This window comes from Brachypodium distachyon, chromosome 1 (assembly GCF_000005505.3).
Source record: "Brachypodium distachyon strain Bd21 chromosome 1, Brachypodium_distachyon_v3.0, whole genome shotgun sequence".
Taxonomy (NCBI): domain Eukaryota; kingdom Viridiplantae; phylum Streptophyta; class Magnoliopsida; order Poales; family Poaceae; genus Brachypodium; species Brachypodium distachyon.
The window spans coordinates 39,623,994-39,642,536 of NC_016131.3; the positions used below are offsets into that span (position 1 = coordinate 39,623,994).

General features: G+C 47.6%; 1 protein-coding gene across 4 annotated transcripts; it reads left to right on the top strand.

Annotated features, from left to right (window-relative positions):
• The first annotated feature begins 143 nt into the window (after positions 1-143).
• On the top strand, positions 144-14,642 carry LOC100833557 (protein DETOXIFICATION 16). 4 transcript variants are annotated; one of them, XM_024456899.1, is made up of 9 exons: positions 144-212; positions 367-630; positions 12,424-12,968; positions 13,097-13,183; positions 13,288-13,344; positions 13,444-13,682; positions 13,769-13,887; positions 13,986-14,072; positions 14,202-14,642. In XM_024456899.1, the coding sequence occupies exons 1-9, from the start codon at positions 159-161 to the stop codon at positions 14,262-14,264; spliced, it is 1,515 nt and encodes a 504-aa protein (XP_024312667.1). In that variant the 5' UTR covers positions 144-158; the 3' UTR covers positions 14,265-14,642. The 4 variants fall into 4 exon arrangements, with proteins under 4 accessions (XP_024312667.1, XP_010227710.1, XP_010227712.1 ...); XM_010229410.3 differs by lacking the exons at positions 144-212; positions 367-630 and adding exons at positions 10,895-11,874; positions 11,985-12,330; XM_010229408.3 differs by lacking the exons at positions 144-212; positions 367-630 and adding an exon at positions 5,774-6,257.
• Positions 14,643-18,543: the final 3,901 nt, after the last annotated feature.

Consider the following 18,543-nt stretch of genomic DNA (forward strand, 5'->3'; position numbering starts at 1 on the left):
CTGATCGGGGGCGCCCGACCCAGTATGGTTGGCGGGCCCCCGTCGCGCTGCGCTATATAAAAAGGTAGGGGGCTGGGGCACGCACTACGAGGTTCGTCTGCGTTCGCCACCAACCCCACCAACAAACCCCTACCGATTTAGGGCTTTGCGCAGAGGCGATGGGAAGCTTCCGCCCTCGCCGCACCCATCGAGCTCGTCGAGCCAAGGGCAAGGTACCCATTCTTCATCCCCCCCCCCCCCCCCCCCCTCTCTTTTCCCATACCCGAATCAAATCACAAAAACTCCAGATAACTATCTTAACATTTTCTAGTCTGGGAGTTCGTAGCTTTTCACTCTCTCTCACAAACACTCTCTTGGAGAAACAAGAGAAACAACATGGAGAAGCCAGGCATCGAGGAAAGCCTCCTCCCGATCCCGGAGTGCAAGGAGCTCGGAGGGGAGGTCAGCCTGGCAGTGAACGGCGAGGTGAGAAGGCAACTGTGGCTGGCAGGGCCGCTCATCGCCGGCTGCCTGATGCAGAACCTCATCCAGATGATTTCCGTCATGTTCGTCGGCCACCTGGGCGAGCTCCCCCTCGCAGGCGCCTCCATGGCCACCTCTTTTGCCGCCGTCACCGGATTCAGCCTCCTGGTATGTATGTACAATCACAATCAATTGGCTGTTCTAAATTATACATCATGGATGGATGCGATGTTAGATAGTTGTGCCTGTGCGGATTGCATCGCTAAACTGAATTTCGGTCTAGGTACAGACATGCACAAAGAAGACATCATATTTTGTTTTGTTTTTGTGACAGGAAGACATCAAATTTATAAGCTTCAGATCTTAATAATACGGTGGTTATGTGTATAATTAGATTCAGTCATACAGAGGCACCGAACCCTGACTCCTACTTTAGTACTTACCATTCATTACAAATTCCACCAGATGGAAGCTTTTTTTTTTTTGAACTATCACCAGATGAAAGCTCGTTTGGTGATTTCCTTGGATCTCAAATATCCTAAATCACAAACTTGTCTTCTGGTTTATCGGATGGATTCATGTTATCCAATTAAAAGAAGATGAATTTAATGATGTTAGGCAGAGAGAGAGAGAGAGTTAGAAGAAACGGTGCAATTGATTAGCCAGCACGTGTATTAGTTTATACCCTCGACAACGAGAGAAGTATGTTCTGTGTTTGCTTTTGGTCACTTAAGAAAATTTAGTATTTTCTCCGTCTCGTATTACTTGACTCAATTTTTCCCAAATATAAATATATCAATACCTAAACAACATTAATTTAAAGCGTCGAACTGGTTGCCTTGTAGACTGCTGCCACAACTGACAAAATTTCCAAATACTACTCCCTCCGATCTATAAAAGTGTTGCTGCGGCACATGTGGTGAGATTTAAAAACCCAATGATGTCATCAATTTCGAGGTGTTATCAGGATGTAGTTGCCAACCGTACCAAAGTTGATGTCATTTTTAGTCCAAAGAAGTTGATACCATTTCCGCGATCGTTGCAATGCAATGGGAGTACATTCCTACATGACTCCACGCATGAAAGATATTGTTTATTTAACGGTAATACTCTAAAGATATTTACTTAACATGCCAATAAAATACTTTATAATGAATTGATCGAAAAGAAATTTTTATGGTTCTAGCAATTGGCTACTGACACGTGGGTCCATGTGGTGCCCATGGAGAGACCAACGAAGAAGATGAGGGGAGAAAGAAAGGAAAAATGATCCACTGACATGTGGGTCCCACTCGTCCATGTGTAAGACAAACTAATTAGGGGCTACAATTTAGGGGCCACTGCCAAAGTTTGTGTTAAAGTAGTGGCTGGAAATTTTTAGAGATAGCCGCTAAACAACATTTTTAGGGACTACTGTTTTAGATGCTCTAAAGCCCAAAGTGAGCAGTCAATGAACAAATGGTTAACATACAGAATATTATGGCGACGTCAGCAATGGATGTTACAAACAATCTTGCCGAATGGATGTAGTACAATGTTCATACGCATGGAGAAATACATCAGAGCTTGAGGCTTGAATCAATTTGGAAAGAGACCGCTATAAATAAAGGTATATGGTGAATGCACACATGCGAGTATATGTAGTTGTATTATCTGAGCAAGAAATTCTTAAACCTACGTGTCAATGGATAAAAAGTTTTAATTATCTATGATACCACCGTCACTATACATCAAACCATATGAAACTCTATTTACCAATTGAGCCATGTCCTCAATTATTCATCTCCAGAGCTTGTTTAAAAACTCAGCTGTGACATGCCCACAATAGCTCCATCGCTCGGAGCATTCTGCGGAGGGCGGCGCTGCGCAACATGTCGGCAGATTCGCAGTTGCCGGAAATGGTTGCTCATTCCTGTAGATTACAAAATCAACGCAATGGAAGGATGAGTATATTAAGTATTAAAAAAATCTGGATCCAAAATAAATCATGTACAATCAAAATAAAAATGAGCTCCTCCTAGGCTAAGATACTGACATAAATTTTAGATCTGGCCGAGAAATCAAGAAAAGAGACCCATTGTAGCACAAAAATTGCTAGCAGTTGGTGAGGAACCTACTATCTCGTAGCCTTGAATCGTAAGCGACACTGCTACACGTACCACATCATGCGTACGATTTTCACACGACAATCAATACTAGCCATTCATCGGCTACAACCCTCCATCGTTGTGTCGTAGCAAGCTGCAAGAGGGATTCACGGGAAGTGAAAATCGAGTCTCTCTCCACAAAGGCAATGGGAGAAAGCAGGATGAGGGGAGGAATATATATATAAAAGAACCATGGCGTCGCTTTATTTCAGCGATGAAAGGAGGACGAGGGGAGGAATGTGATGGGTTCGTTGCATAGGAAACAAAAAATTTCCTACGAGAAGTGCGGAAGAAACCCAAGAATATATATACTAGATGTATGTAACGAGAGGGATCATGAACACCATACCCTCGTAGACCGCTAAGCGTTACGATCACGAGATCGTTGTTGGTGTAGTGGAACTTTCAATGAGATCAATCTCAGTGCCGAACGGACAGCACCTCCTTGGTATCCACACGTTCAGCTTCACGTTGTCTCCTCCTTCCTCGATCCAGCAAGCGAGAGGGAGAGGTAGACGAGATCCCGGCAGCACGACGGCGTGGTGACTATGGTGAATATTCTCACGGGCAGGGCTACGCCGTGCGCGTGAGAAGAGGAGGAGAGAAGGGCTCAGGGAAGAGAGATCCAACTGAAAGCTTGGGGTGTCTCTCTCCCTTGCCCCCCCTTCTATTTATATAGGGGTAGAGGAGGCGTGGCCGGCCAGGACTATCCCGTGGCCAGGACTCTCCGGCGGCCAGGACTCTCATGCGGCCAGGACTCTCCCGCGGCCAGGACTCTCCTCCTAGCCGCATGGACCCTGTGGGCTAGCCCCTCGGCCCATTAAGGCCAGGGTGCTCCCTCACAGGCCCATTTAGCCCAGGGATAGGTGGGCCTCAAGGTGGAACCCTCCGGATCCCTCCGGAACCTTCTAGAAGTTTCCCGGTCAAAACCGGGAAATATTCCAAACTTTCCAGAACCCTGAAAACAACTTTCCATATATAAATCTTTATCTCCGGAACATTCCGGAGCTCCTCGTTGCGTCTAGGATCCCATCCAAGACTCCGAATCATAATTCGATATCATCATCATTTATCTCATCTAACCCAAGCAACATGAAACGTTAAGTGTGTGACCCTACGGGTTCGAGAACATGTGGACATGATCAAATATCAATAACCAATAGCGGGACCTGAATGTCCATAATAGTTCCCACATATTCCACGAAGATCTCATCGGTTGAACCACTATGTCGAGGATTCAATTAATCCAGTATCCAATTCTCTTTGTCTCGCGATATATTACTTGCCCGAGATTTGATCGTCGGTATCGCCATACCTAGTTTAATCTCGTTACCGGCAAGTTCTCTTTACTCGTTCCGTAATATAATACCCCCGCAACTAAACACATTAGTCGCATGCTTGCAAGCTCATTAGGATGTTATATTACCGAGAGGGCCCAGAGATATCTCTCCGTCACAAGGAGTGACAAATCCCAGTCTTGATCCATACAACCCAACAAGCACCTTCTGGGATACCTGAAAAACACCTTTATGATCACCCAGTTACGAGATGACGGTTGATGCCCACAAAGTATTCTTCCGGTACTAGGGAGTGGCATGATCTCATGGTCTAAAGAAATAATACTTGACATAATAAAACATAAGCAACTTAAACTTAAGTGACACGATCAAAAGCTATGTTTAGGTTTGGGTCTGTCCATCACATCATTCTCCTAATGATATGACCTCGTTATTAAATGACAACGCATGTCTATGGTTAGGAAACCTTAACCATCTTTAATCAACGAGCTAATCTAGTAGAGGCGTATTAGGGACACGGTATTTGTTTATTTATCCACACATGTATTTGAGTTTCCAATCAATACAATTATAGCATGGGCAATAAACATTTATCAAGAACAATGAAATATGATAATAACAAATTTATTATTGCCTCTAGGGCATATTTCCAACAGAATCGGCCAAGCTGAAGATGAAATGCTAGAACCGTAGGAGAACCGCATAAGCAATTGCTTAGGAATACGTACTGATTTTCCAAAATAAATACTTCCTGTGATTCTAATTTCTTGACTCAAATTTGTTTAAATATTTATGCATCTATTCTTAAAAAACGTTTAAATACTGTAATATTTCGACAACAATTTAGGATCGGAGGGAGTAAATAATAGAAACCACTTTAATTTGCTGAGGTGGCAAGACTGCTGAGGTGGCTAGGATGCATGTTCAGAAAAATCAGGTAGTGGGTGTCTCCCTCTTAGATATAGAGGATTGAAGAGAGTAGGAAAAAAATGTGTATTAACTTAATATAAAATGGACAACATTTTTTTATGAACAGGAGGAATAGGAAAAAAATGTAAGATGATGTCACTGGAATGGCCACGAGATGGCTGGGCACTTGGGCTGAAACAATAATCTATCAGAACCCAAGCGACGTCAAATCTAATGTTTAGTCTCTAGTGAGCTCACGAGTATACTCACTCAACCAACTGTAGCTGGGTGTCTGCAGACGAGAAAAATAAGGATCCAATGCACGTTCATCTCCCTCTTGCTACCATGCGCTCGTGACCAAGGAATCTCAGATGCCTGACAGTTCGCTTCAGATATCGACAGTTTGCTAGTGGCCAAAAAGTCAGTAAGTTTTTGTGAGCTGCGTCTGGACGGTCATGTTGTGATGAGCTGCTTTAACGAACCGAATTCCTAGTACATACATGTGCAGAGACCTGGACGGAATTGAAAATGCAGATGCATTCGTATCAGATCTGTTCCTAAGATACAATTATATCAGGACGCGCAACAAGCTACTCTACTAGAATTTACCATATCCGAACGGTTGTGAAGTGTATATAGTAAAAGCCACCGTCTCGATACTAGTGAAACACTATCGCCTTGTCCTTCATCACTCACAGGAATAATTTTTCTTCTCTGGCCGTGAGTGCCTCAATCTGTCAGCGCTGGGATCATCCTGAATCTTGAAGTCTATTTATTTAACGTCCTTTCATATCTATTGGAGCATCAATAGCTCTTGTGCCCAAAAACCGTTTGTAGGTCATGAGAGGCCGAAAGGCCGAAAATGACACTCCAACGAATGATGTATACCTATCATGTGCAAAATAATTCTAGGGCATGCCAAAAAAATGAAACCAAGTGATGTATATTTGGGGCACTGGATAGGGCTGCCCACCCTGTGCCCTATCCTTGTTCCTCCCCGCGCGCGAACCCGACCAGGCGGAAATTTCCTCCCGCGACAAAACCTCCATTTCTCTTCCCTCCCCCGACAAAGCCTCTCTGCCTCACACCGTCATTTTCTCCGACGGGCACGCCCGCCTCCGCCTGCTATTCTCCGACCCCACGGACCCACAGCCCCACCGCCTGGAACCGCCTCGCACCCAGAGCCGCTCTGCCCCCAAATCTTCTCCAAGTCCGGTGGAAGCGCCGCCCGTGGAGCTCTGCCTCCCAACGGCCTCCTCGACCTCGAAGACCGTCGCCGCCCGCTCCGCCTCGACTTCGTGAGCATGCCGCTGCCCTCGCCATGGAGCTTCTCCGCCCCGAGCCTTCCCGCATCGACCTCCTCGCCGGATCCGCAAGCTTCATCGTTGACAGGACGCTCCGAACGTCCTACGCCTGCTGCGACCGCGACATGAGCCTCCTGGTGAGCCCCTGCCGCTTTTCCCTTCTCCCCCTGCTAGATTCCCCTGTCGTAGCCGCCACCGCACCTAGCGCCGCCCGCCGCCGCCGTCGTGCTTGACTCCGGCGAGCACCGGGCTCCACTCGCCCCACCCCGCAACCCCGGCCCTAGGCCGAGCCAGATCGGCCCTTCCTCCGGCGAGCCGAATCGGTTGGCGTGCTGACGTGGTAACGACTAATCACGACTTGACTCGAGTATACCCATAATGGTCCTGCTGAGCCCACAAAAAGCATACTACGACTCTAGGAGTCCTTACGGCTCAAGACAAATAAGTCTAAACATAGTATGACTCAATGATGTAATCGACTTGGACTCTACCTGAAATCTGATCTCCTGCATATATAAAGAGACTGGCGGGGGGAGCCAAGATCACCCAATCTAGCATAGAAGCCGCCTAGACGCACTCGTCGATCGAATCTGTGCATCTAGCCCCCGCGGCTTCCTTGTAATCGACTCATCAATACAATCGAGACAAACAAAACATAGGGGTATTACCTTCCGAGTGCCCCGAACCTGGGTAAATCGTGTCTCCTGTATCCTTGTTAGCTGACGAGATCGTCAACACATACGGTCGAAACTTTCCTAAATAGAAGTCCAGTAACCGAGGACATTATCGAAGTCACCCCTTCCTCACGTGCTGCCTCAATTCCAAGTAGCCAAATCGGGTCGGCCTCTGCTGCCACCTGCAGTCGGCGTTCAGCATCGCGCAGGTCGACGCGGCAGGCCATGGTTACGAATCGAATAAAGATGCAGCGATTCTGCCGTGGCAGGCAGTGCCAGTAGATAGAAAAGAATAGCCTAGCTATTACTGAATAGTATTTGCTACTACTGATTTAAACCTCTACCTGAAAACTGAGACTTGAACTATCTGGGGTTGTTGATGTTACTCAAAACAAAAGAAAAATATATATTATGTACATGCTCCCGGACCAATACGGCTTCATTCCCGACTTCTCCTCCCTTCCCCGGGCTTCCGCTGCCACCTGCAACCAAATCGGGTCGGCCTCTGCTGCCACCTGCAGTCGGCGTTCGGCATCGTGCAGGTCGACGCGGCAGGGCGCGGACAGCCGAGGCGCCACGCCGGAGGGCGGGCGGAGTGAGCGGCGCATTGGGACTTGGGGAGGAAGAAGACAGAGGAAGAAGAGAAAGGAAGAGTTGTGTCGCTGACTGGTGGACCTGTCAGTCATTTGAAATTTTGCCATAGGTGCCCTATTTTATTACATCATCTTGATTTTATCTAGTGTCCTATTTTACATAATCTGGTATGACTCCTCATCTGGTATGACTCCCCTATTTTAGGGCACAAAAAACAACAGAAATGATGCCCTATTTTAAATTTTCAGTGTCCTATTTTACATCATCTTTGGAGATGCTCGTATAGGATGTAACTGGCGTGGAAGTAATCCGGAGAGAATATTTAAAATGGTTTTAACAAGAGCGCTTTTACGGTGATTGTCGAGTACTTCTCAGTACTTTCAGTACTCTCGCCTAAATTAATTATGTCCATTGATCTGTACTCTTAATTGTCGGACAATCTACGTGGGGCACGTGCACAGCCTTGTCTTACAGTACGGTGCTTTAAACTTCGTGCATATGAGAGCGAGCGAGAGAAAGGCCGGGGCGAGAAAGACAACGCGATGCATCGACTTGATCTGGGAGAGAGGGCGGAGGGGGAAAGAGAGTGGCGACGGCGTGCGTGTACAAAGACTGCTGAGTGTAGGTGGAGGGCGGGGTGGGTGCAGGTGGGGTGGCTGCAGTTCCTGTTCGCCGTCGCGGTGTTCTGCTACTATATCGGTGACAGACCAGCACCTGTATCGGCGTACGATGGCCGTGCGGGGGTTCCCCCGACATCAACGCCCTCACGATTAGGTTGGACCCGATATAGCATTGAAGGACAACCTGATTTTTCCTCCGTAGAATTGGGAAAATTTAATGATTTCAGTTACAAAATGAAACGATTAATGTGATAAAACATGGAAAAAATAGGAAAAATCGGTTCGTGGGTGATGGGAAATAAATCCCAAACTTCAATTTAACGAGAAAAGGTTGGGAACTAGGCAATTGAAGGGGAGATGAACCAGCGGCTGTGGAAAAGTACGGGAGCAAAGTGCCACAAGAGGGAGACGATACTGGGAATTGGGCGCTCGTTACAGAGATGGGCCAAAAGAGAGGGGTGAGGCCCCAGTTGAAATAAGAGGGGTGAGGCCCAGTTGCAACATCCGCACACAGTTATTGCGCGATCAAATATTCCACTAAATCTTTTTTTCTCAAAAAAAAAACTAAATCTTTTTAGTTAAAAGATAAATCGATAAATTTGGTACTTTCCGGTACTTTTGTTTTAATACTTTTCAATACTTTTTATTTCTCCACCGTTGGATCAACTAGTTTGGCGGATACTAAAATCGCCAATCATAGTAAAACTTGTATTTTAACAAAGCATAGCCATATAAAAAGGTTACAGAAGTTTGACTAGCTCGCCAAGGTGACGTTGCTAAGGAATTTCCGGAGGGAGAATTGTCAAAATGCACTTTTAGAACAGAAGATACACCAATGTCACAATTAAATACCCATGAATATCCCAGAGGGTCCTTTTGCTTTGAAGGATTTTCATAGGAGAAATATAGGATTCCATTTCCTACGGATAGGGAAAATGGTGGTTTGACAGAAAAAACCACAGGAAAGGAAATGTTTGATCTGACCTCCTTTTTCTTAAATCATAGTATGTGAAGTAATACATGATAAATTATTGGTGAGAAAAAAAATTCTCCAATGATTAAAGTGATTTCAAATTAGTGAGATTGATTTGCATCTAACTAATGAGTTTTATAACTTTCCAAATTACTCAATAGATAAAACTAATAAGATTGATTTGTACTAACTAATATGATCTCCATAATAGAGTCAATGAAAAAGCTTGAGCGTCATGAACGAACTTCTAGCGTCGTGGCTAGGGGCTCTAGTAGCACTCCTTTGGTTTTGGGTTCGACTCCCATTGGGAGTGAATTTCAGGCCGGAGGGTTAAAAAAAATCCCTTGTCTGTCCCATACCAATGCACATGTCTAAGGCCGGTTTTGATCTCACGTGGTGCCGCGGTGCCGCTGTGTATGGGTGGAGCATGAGGTTCGGAAATTTCTAAGCCTGCGTGAGAAGGTCTTCTTCTTTGAAACGGTACCTAGTTTTAAAAAGCTTGAGCGTCAGCTCCTCCAGATGTCTTCTTCCCTCTGCTTTCCATCTTGTCTTCCGAGCGGACCAACATTGCCTAGCGATCCTGAGATGCCATCATGCAGAACTCAGCCTGCAAGCCCGGATGAACGCGAGACATTGACAGAGTAGATCTCAGACACCTAGCCAGAAGCCCAAATAGATCTCGTCACAAAGTGAGCCACCGTTTCAGCTATGCATACTACCATGCCCATCTGACCTGTCTATATGACATACAAAATATAATTATACCATTCTAATTACTCCATTCAACACCGAGCAATACAAATTTCTTTTGACGGCAAGAACCTCTGTATTCATTAATAATCAGGGTTACATCTTTGATCAAGAGAAGAACTATGCCAGGGGGCGGAGAGTGAACCATCTCCAAGCTCTCTCACGGTTCTGGCCGTCCGATTCACCATCCACCAATCAGTGGCAGTTTAATCTGCCTAGCGCTAACGGGACCGGCAAATATAGATGGCCAACGGGCCGGGCCGGCCCCGGATAAACAGGCCTAGCCCGGTTATATAGGGGGCGGGCCTGGCTGCCCCAAAACGTGTCCTTCAGGCCCAGGCATGGCAGGAAGCCCGTTCAGACTGGCCCAAGCCCGTTAAGCCCCACGGGTCTACCGAAGCCCGTCTAGGCACATGGGCCAGCTGAGTGAAAAAGGAAAAAAAGGTTGGGTGAGCCAAAACTTGAAGAAATGGTGGGCTAAAACATAAAAAATGATGGGTTGGACCAGACTTGAGAAAGGTTAATGGTCCAAATATGTTAATCCTAAGAGCATCTTCAGCAGGGCCCCTAAACAGGGCCTATATCCCATTTTAGGAGCTTGAAAAAAAAAAGCTCTTCAGGAGGGAACCTACTAGAACCCCTATTCTAGGGAAGTCCCTAGAAACACCTCCCAAGCGCCCGTTCCCAGGGGTTCCCTAGGGAGGCCCCTATTCTCTCATTTGCTTGGCCACGTCAGCATCTCACCTGTCTCCTCTCCCTTTGTCTTGCCAGTGCCGCACCGCACCTCGCCGCCGGCCGCCACCGGCTCCCGCGCTGCCGCCTCTGCCGTCCGGCGTCGCCTCCCCGCAACCCCCTCGCCGCCTCACCGCATCCCGCAGCCGGTCCGCCTCCTCGCTCCGCCCGTCCGCCGCCGCGCCTCCTTTCTCGCTCTCGTGCAACGCCCCTGCCCTGCCGCCCCGCCACCAACATCGTCACGCTTCCGGCAGCCGCGCGCCTCGCCGTGTCGCACTGCCAGTAGCCCCGCGCGGCCCTACCCCACCTCGTGACCCGGCGCGGCGCCCCCCGCGCGGCGCCACCTTGCCTCCCCGCCCGCCGCGCTGCACCCCCTTGCGCCCGCGCCTCACCGCCCACCGCCCACCGCGCCGCGTCGCCACTGCTTTCGGCCAACGCGCCGCACCGTTGTTGCCCAGCCGTGTGTCCCACTTCGCCCGCCTGCTCCATGGGGAAGAAGAAGATGAGAGGAGAAAAAAGAGAAAGAAAAAGAAAAGGCAATTACTCACTGGCGTATGGGACCCACTGGTCAGTGTAAATCCAAACCAAATAGGGGCTGAAGTTTAGGAGGTATTGCTGAAGATAAAGTTAAAATAGAGACTGAAAATTTTAGAGGTAAGCCCCTAAACAGGATTTAGTGACTCTGTTTTAGGAGCTACCGCTGAAAATGTTCTAAAAAAAAACATAAACAGGCCGGGCCGGCCGAGGGGCTGAGGTTGAAGCCGAGGCGCGGCATAGGCAGGGCCTCGGGCCGGTCCGTAGCCCCTGGTTAACTGGGCCAGAAAATACGGCCGGCCCATGTCCCCGTCCGATCCCAGTCTCCTGTCTCCCCCAGCCTGTGCAGGAGCCAGGAGCACTCCTTGTGTGCGTGGTTTGGCCGGCCACCGGACGGGATTACTATACCGTCCAGGTTACTCCTCGAACAAAGCAAGTGCTGTCCTCAAAAAAAAAAGAAAAAAGAGCCAGGAGCACTCCCCTCGCCGCCCTCCAGTCTCCAGGCCTGCCATCCCCTTCCTCGCCTGCTGCCGTTCTACCTGTACGCCGGACCGGGCCTGCTCTCCCCTTGCGGCCTTGAGCTAGGCTCCCGCTTCCGCCCCGTTCCGATGGCCGACTCGGCCTTTAGCCTGCCTCCTATCTCTTCCTCTACCCCACGCATCGCCCGCTTCCTCCTCCCCCGCATCCCTCGCCGCCGCCACCCATCCGCCTCCCTGGCGAGGGACTGAGGGAGCACCTCCTGTTGTGTTGGCCTCCTCCCCCCGAAGTGACTTCTTCCGGCCGCAGCCGTCCAGCACAGCAGGGCTGAGGCAATTCGTGTGGCGCCCTTTAGTCCACATCGTGAGAGTTCATCGATGTTCACGAATTGGATGGAAAGGTGTGTGGAGCAGTTTTCTTTCTTTTTTTTTGAAAGCGAAGAAAGATTTAGTTATTCATTAGAAGCACAGTACTATACATTTTAAAGAGTGATGCCCAACACGCTTACAGACTGAAGAACATGGCACACAGGGCAGCCAGAGGCGCTGTGGGAAACGTTTAGAACCTGCTCTTGTTGTGAGCTGAACGTTGATTTTCTAGCACTGGAAGCTAGGTTGTGAGCGACTGAATTGCAGTCCCTAGGAACGGTCTCAAGCCGATCCAGGATCTGGATTCTTCGTCCTTTGTCAACATAGATTCTTCATCCACCTACCACCTTACAATAGATTTTACGAGGCCGTCAATAAAGCAGATACCTCTGCCTCTGCCGCAGAAATGAGGCATGTTTCCCTTAGAAAAAGATGATTATGCCGCGACGAGAGAGCTCACTCAAGCTTCGAACCTTTTTGACATCTCTGTAAGGCTGTAACATGCTAGCATGCCATGTCATTAGACATAATTTTCAACAGAATTTCAAAAGCACAAAGTACATTCTTTTGCCTTTTATCAGCATGGCATGGCAAGTGCTCTGGACACCTTATGCGGTCAAGCGTTTGGCGCCAGGCAATACCACCTCCTTGGCATGTACAAGCAACGCGCGATGCTACTACTCACCCTCGTCAGCATTCCCCTGGCTGCCGTCTGGTACTACACCGGCGAGATCCTGCTCCTGGTGGGCCAGGACAAGGACATCGCCGTGGAGGCCGGCACCTATGCCCGGTGGATGATCCCGGAGCTCTTCGCCTACGGGTTGCTACAGTGCCATGCCTGCTTCCTGCAGACGCAGAACATCGTGCTCCCGGTGATGCTGAGCGCCGCCGCAACGGCGCTCTGCCACCTCGCCGTCTGCTGGCTGCTGGTCTTCGCCCTCGGACTAGGCAGCAAAGGCGCCGCGATCGGCAACGCCATCTCGTACTGGATCAATGTGGCCATATTGGCCGTGTATGTGAGGGTGTCGAGTTCTTGCAAGAAGACATGGACAGGGTTTTCCATGGAAGCCTTCCATGACCCGCTGAGCTTCTTCAAGCTCACGGTGCCGTCTGCTCTGATGGTCTGGTGAGTGAGATTAATTTGGAGTCGTGTTTTCTTTTTGTAAGGAAGTAAAATTTCCATCAAAATTTGCGCAGTTCTTGGATGTCGTGAGATTGTCGGTTGATGTTGGCATCAAATGAACTCAATTGCAGCTTAGAGTGGTGGTCGTTCGAGCTCCTGGTGCTGCTTTCAGGGTTTCTTCCCAACCCCAGGCTGGAAACATCGGTCCTATCAATCACGTAAGAGAATCCCATCGCGCGATTCTTAGTTTGTTAGTTTGCTTGCCATCGATCTTCACATCACATATGCATGTCTCCTGCATTTTCCTGATGACGATTGACAGCCTCAACACATCTAACTGCGTGTTCATGATCCCCTTTGGCCTCGGCGCCGCCATAAGGTACTTACCGAGCAACGCAAATGAATAAAGCTGGGTATCTCACTGATTCTTCATGCTCACGTGCGGTTATTGTTGCATATGATCTGATGGCACGTGCAGCACCCGGGTCTCAAACGAGCTCGGCGCGGGAAGACCACAGGCTGCCCGCCTTGCTGTGCAAGTCGTTGTCTTCTTTGCCTTGTCGGAAGGACTGATCATGGGGGTGATCCTCATCTGCTTGCGCTACGTCTGGGGCCATGCTTACAGCGCTGACGAGGAAGTTGTCACATACATAGCTAAAATGATGCTGGTGCTTGCAGTGTCTAATTTCCTTGATGGAATCCAGTGTGTTCTCTCTGGTACATCATATCATAGAGCCCATGCAAATCACCATGAATCTTTATGGAGCAGTTCAACTAATGGATTCGTTGATGTATATATGTAGGCGTGGCTAGAGGCTGTGGGTGGCAGAAGATTTGTGCCTGGATCAACCTTGGCGCCTTCTACGCCGTCGGCGTACCGGCAGCCTACCTAGTAGCGTTCGTGCTGCGTTTCGGCGGGATGGTGCTTAGTTTTCTCTATTCTTTTTTCACAACTTTTACCTCTCTGAATTGTTTTTGATTAATTACCAGCTAATAATCAATACTGACAATAATGTCCAGGGACTTTGGATGGGGATCATCTTGGGCACCGTAGTGCAGGTCTTGCTGCTCGTAACTATCACACTCTGCATGGACTGGCGCAAGGAGGTATTATAAGTTTACACGAGCCATTCTTGATCGTTCTGGCAGATTTATAATTATAGGTTGATGCGTGTACGTTGGAAGTAATCCAGGTATCTATGAATTGAATATACTCCTGGATATGTTTTTGCATAGGCAACGAAGGCAGAGAACAGAATCTTCATTTCTTCTCTTCCAAAGGATCTCCTCGAGAGATGAACATACGGTCAGCCGTGCTACTCAAGGCCTCAAGGTGGCGACACACAAAAGGGCCACACGCTATGAATAGACTTAGCACTGGCATTTGTTTGGTGTTTGCATAACAGTTCGGTGCGAATTATTTGTGGATTAGCGGTACACTTTAGGCCCGTTTGGTAGAGCTGGGGTTTTGGGGACGGAAATCTTCACGCCTAGGGCTGTTGGGGACAGCTGATGTTTTTTTAAGAGGAAATCTTCTGCCGGATCTAGGTCCAACGGAACCTACCGCGTTAGATGTCCATCACATATTGAGATGAGCATAGTTTGTTTTATATTTCTGATAAACAATACACAACTGATTAACATGATTAGATTATTGAGAGAACTTCATATTTGCCACTCAAATTTTGCTTATATGCCACTCAAAATTTTCTTGTTCTAAATCTGTCATTCAAATTTTGGCACGGGGTACAAATATGCCACTACCGTTAATTTTTGTTTAAAAAATGCAACCAGCGGGTGCATCATCGTTTAAAGAAGAGGAGCCAGAAGGCTAGTACAACGCCAGATCGGCAAACAACGTCACAAGTGGCAAGGAAAAATAAAACAACTACTCGCTATCTATCCAACCAACCGTCGGGGGACCACAGTAGCCACCCTCCCCCTAATGAGACCTGCATGCGAGCGTCCAATCTCCTCCTGAATGCATTGAAGGATCCTTGCCACCGAAAGGACCGCACCATTGAAGACCACGTCGTTGCGGTACAACTATGCTACTACCTTTAATTGACTGCTAGTTAGTTTTTTTTATATTGATCAAAATACCCCTGTGTCCACAGGTTGAAGCAACCAACCTGAAGTGCTTAACTATTCCTTTAATCTTCTTAACTGTTCCTTCATTCTCTTATAGATATGACAGCTATGCGTCCGGCCGTTGCTTAGCTATTCCTTTAATTTTCTCCATTTCAATGCCAAGACATACAAAGATTACAATTTATCAATACACTGAGGCATATCATTATGAATTTTGTGATATAAGTAAAATCAAGGGAAATGTTGCTGAAATTTTCAATTTTCCATACCAAAACCATTATTATTCATTTCAATTTTTTGCTGAAATTTATTCGGAAATAGTGTGTTGCTGACATTTTCAAAAATCTGGAATTGTAAGTTCTCTAAGATGAGTACTTTGTTGTAACGGAAATCAACATACTATCTAGGAGCAAAATTGTCTTTTCATCTCTCACTTAACGGTCAACTAACGGCAATGGCATATTTGTACCCCATGTTGAGTGACAGATTTGGAACAAGAAAATTTTGAGTGACATTTGGACATATAGGCAAAATTTGAGTGGTAAATATGGAATTCTCTCTAGATTTTTAATTCAGTCTATTTAGACACACATTACACCTCTTGAAATATTAACTTAGATCCCACAGTCAAGGTTGCCCCTAATAACCCCCAACAATGGTGGAGGAACTGCATATAAAGAGTATCAGGTTCACAAACCAACATAATCCAGTGCTACAATACAATTATGACTAATTAACATTTAATGGGGGTTGAAGACACCAGCTCTATATAACCAAACCATTTCATACCTAGGATAGGGTCATGAGCTCCATACCTGCACCTTCTTAGAGAGCAATAGGGAGAGAGAGAGAGAGAGTGAGAGAGATCAAAGATCGGGGCATAGGGGAGCTCGAGCCTGGCCATGGCGATGGCAACGGCGTGTGCGCTTGTGCGGCGACATGTGCAGGAGGAAGGTAGGCTGACAGTGGCTTTCTGGGCAGATCGACGGTGGTTGGTGCCATGATGGGGGAAGTCGGCGAGGAGGTGGCCAAGGTCGGGGATGATGGCGACAGTGGTATGTGTATGGCTTTAGCATGTAGGAAGAGAGCGGCTTCGGCTCTGGCGAGGTTTGGTAGAGCCCTTATGCAACCCTTTGGTTAGTGTGTAAAAAGAGGATCCATACACTTTTGTACGTACGGTTGAGATTGGAAATTAACGGAAAGGACGGTTCCTCCTGCATACCGTGTCCATGCATTATTTTTTCTTATACTTCTGTGATCATGTGCGTTTGCGGGATGGACCAACCAATGATGGTTGTACGTGTAGACTGAAAAGTAGAGAGTAATCAGTGTTTAGGGGGTGTTTGGTTTGAGGCCAAGCCAACCTACCAAAATTTGCTAGCCAATTTTTTGACTAAGGTTTTGACTGCCCATGATTTTGCGAATGTTTGAAAGAAAAATGAACTAACATGGAATGGGAGTATCAACATGTCGTGGTATTGTCTACCATCCAAACAAGACCCAAAATTCTGAACATCAATAAGAATTGGCATGATAGATTTTGGTCACCAACCAAACACACCCTAGTCATGTGGGCTTGTGCTGGCTGCCACGATTCAAAGTTTGCCAGCAACAGTAGGCATTTGCAACACGGGATGCCTTTTGCAGCGGGCACACGCATGGTTGGATGCATCATTTGCAATCCGCCATGCTTTGCACAGCTTTCACCCCTGGCCTTGACTCCTAAAATTCCTTAGTCCCGGAAATGCCCTCATTCACATGACACATGGAGGTGCAAAAAGATGTCCCCTGGGTACCCTCTAACCTTACTTAATTAAAAATATGAACTAGTTTTAATAAAAGGGATGTGATTTTAAAATTGTAGTTCACTTGGTTGAACTAAATAGAGCTAGAGGGCACGCTCAGGGTACTCGTTTGCACCTCTAATGACACATCAAATACATCCGACACGCCTTAAGGTGAGCATTTTACTCTGGTCAGTTTGGTTTTCACCATGGTTAAGCATAGGAACCGAATAGACCGGTATTGTATGAAGTAAGCCAGCTCAGAAGTCACGTCTCTCCGGCTTCTCCTTGAATCTTCATCTCCTAGCCGATTCAAAAGTTACTACAAACAACCTACCTGGGGAGGTAGGGTGGGCAATCTTTGCCGAAAGAAGTTATGTAATGATGAAAAACACATCGTCGAATCCCCGTCACCTCGCTGCCGCTCCGGCCCGGATCCGATGCGCGGCCGCCTGGATCCGCCGCCTCCTACCCCGCCGCGGCCGACTGCCCAGCCTGCTAGGCCACCGTCGCCGCCGCCTCTTGCCCCCGCGCTACCCCCGTCACCGACAACCATGCCCCGAGGCCACCGTGCGACCCCCGCCGCCGACCCCCGTTGCCGACCACCGCCGCACGTGTCGTTCTGCACAAGGCCAGGTTGCGTCCGGCAAGGCGTGCGCGCTGCCGCCGGCGCGCTGCCTTCGTTCGTGGGATCCGGCGCCCGTATCGGCCGCCACACACCCAGATTCGCCGCCCCGATGCGCCCCCGCCCTTCCTCCGCCGGCGCCCGCCATCTGCTCCGCCATCGAGGCCGCGCGACAGCCTCCTTCCGCGGTTCTGCCTGAGCCCCGACCAGCCGCCTCGCTCCTCCTGCAAGGCGTTGCTCTTTTCGGGCCGTCTCAATTGCAATTTCCTTGACCGCGGCATGCAGATTTGTTTTAGCTTTTGGATCCATACAAATTCCATTGAATTTGGTTGTAAATTTGTTGTTGTTTGTATAAAATAACATTCTCATTCGCTCCAGAGAAAGTTTGTAAATTTCTCATTGATATCTCGTTGAGTTCATAGATGTATCGTTGAAATTCTTGATTTTGTTTCGTATCGATCAAACTTCAAACAAATCTCATTGAAATCGCATTAAAAATTCACGGATACACCGTTGAAAATCCAACCGTGCAATCCAACCGTGCAATTAAAATCACATTGAAATTTCACTGATGCACCATTGAAAATCCAGTGCGATTATTTCATTAATACATATTGAACTTTCATTGACAAGTCGTTTGAAAATTCGTTAGCATCAATCATTTCAATGATATGACAATAAAAATAATGATATAGTAATCAACTAATATTTTAAATGAAGATATATGATTGATTTTGAAGAACCTAAGGGTGTAAATAAAAAAAAGACTGGAGAGAGGAGTGTAGCGCGGGTTGATTCACAGAAAACTTGAAGGCCTATGTGCAAAACTGTCAAATGCTCAAGTTCTGTCCATTCGATTTAGATTAGACGCTCTAAATTGCTCCGGAGCATGGCACTGTGTGGAAGAAGCCCATGCTCATGGATCGGTAGCGGCAGAAACCTTCTCCGTCACCGAAAAACTTAAGGACATATGTGCAAAACTGTCAAATGCTCTAGTTTTTTGCATGAGATTCGGATTGGACGTTTTAAGTTGCTCCGGAGGATAGCATCGTGCGGGAGCACCTTGTGGGTCGGTAGC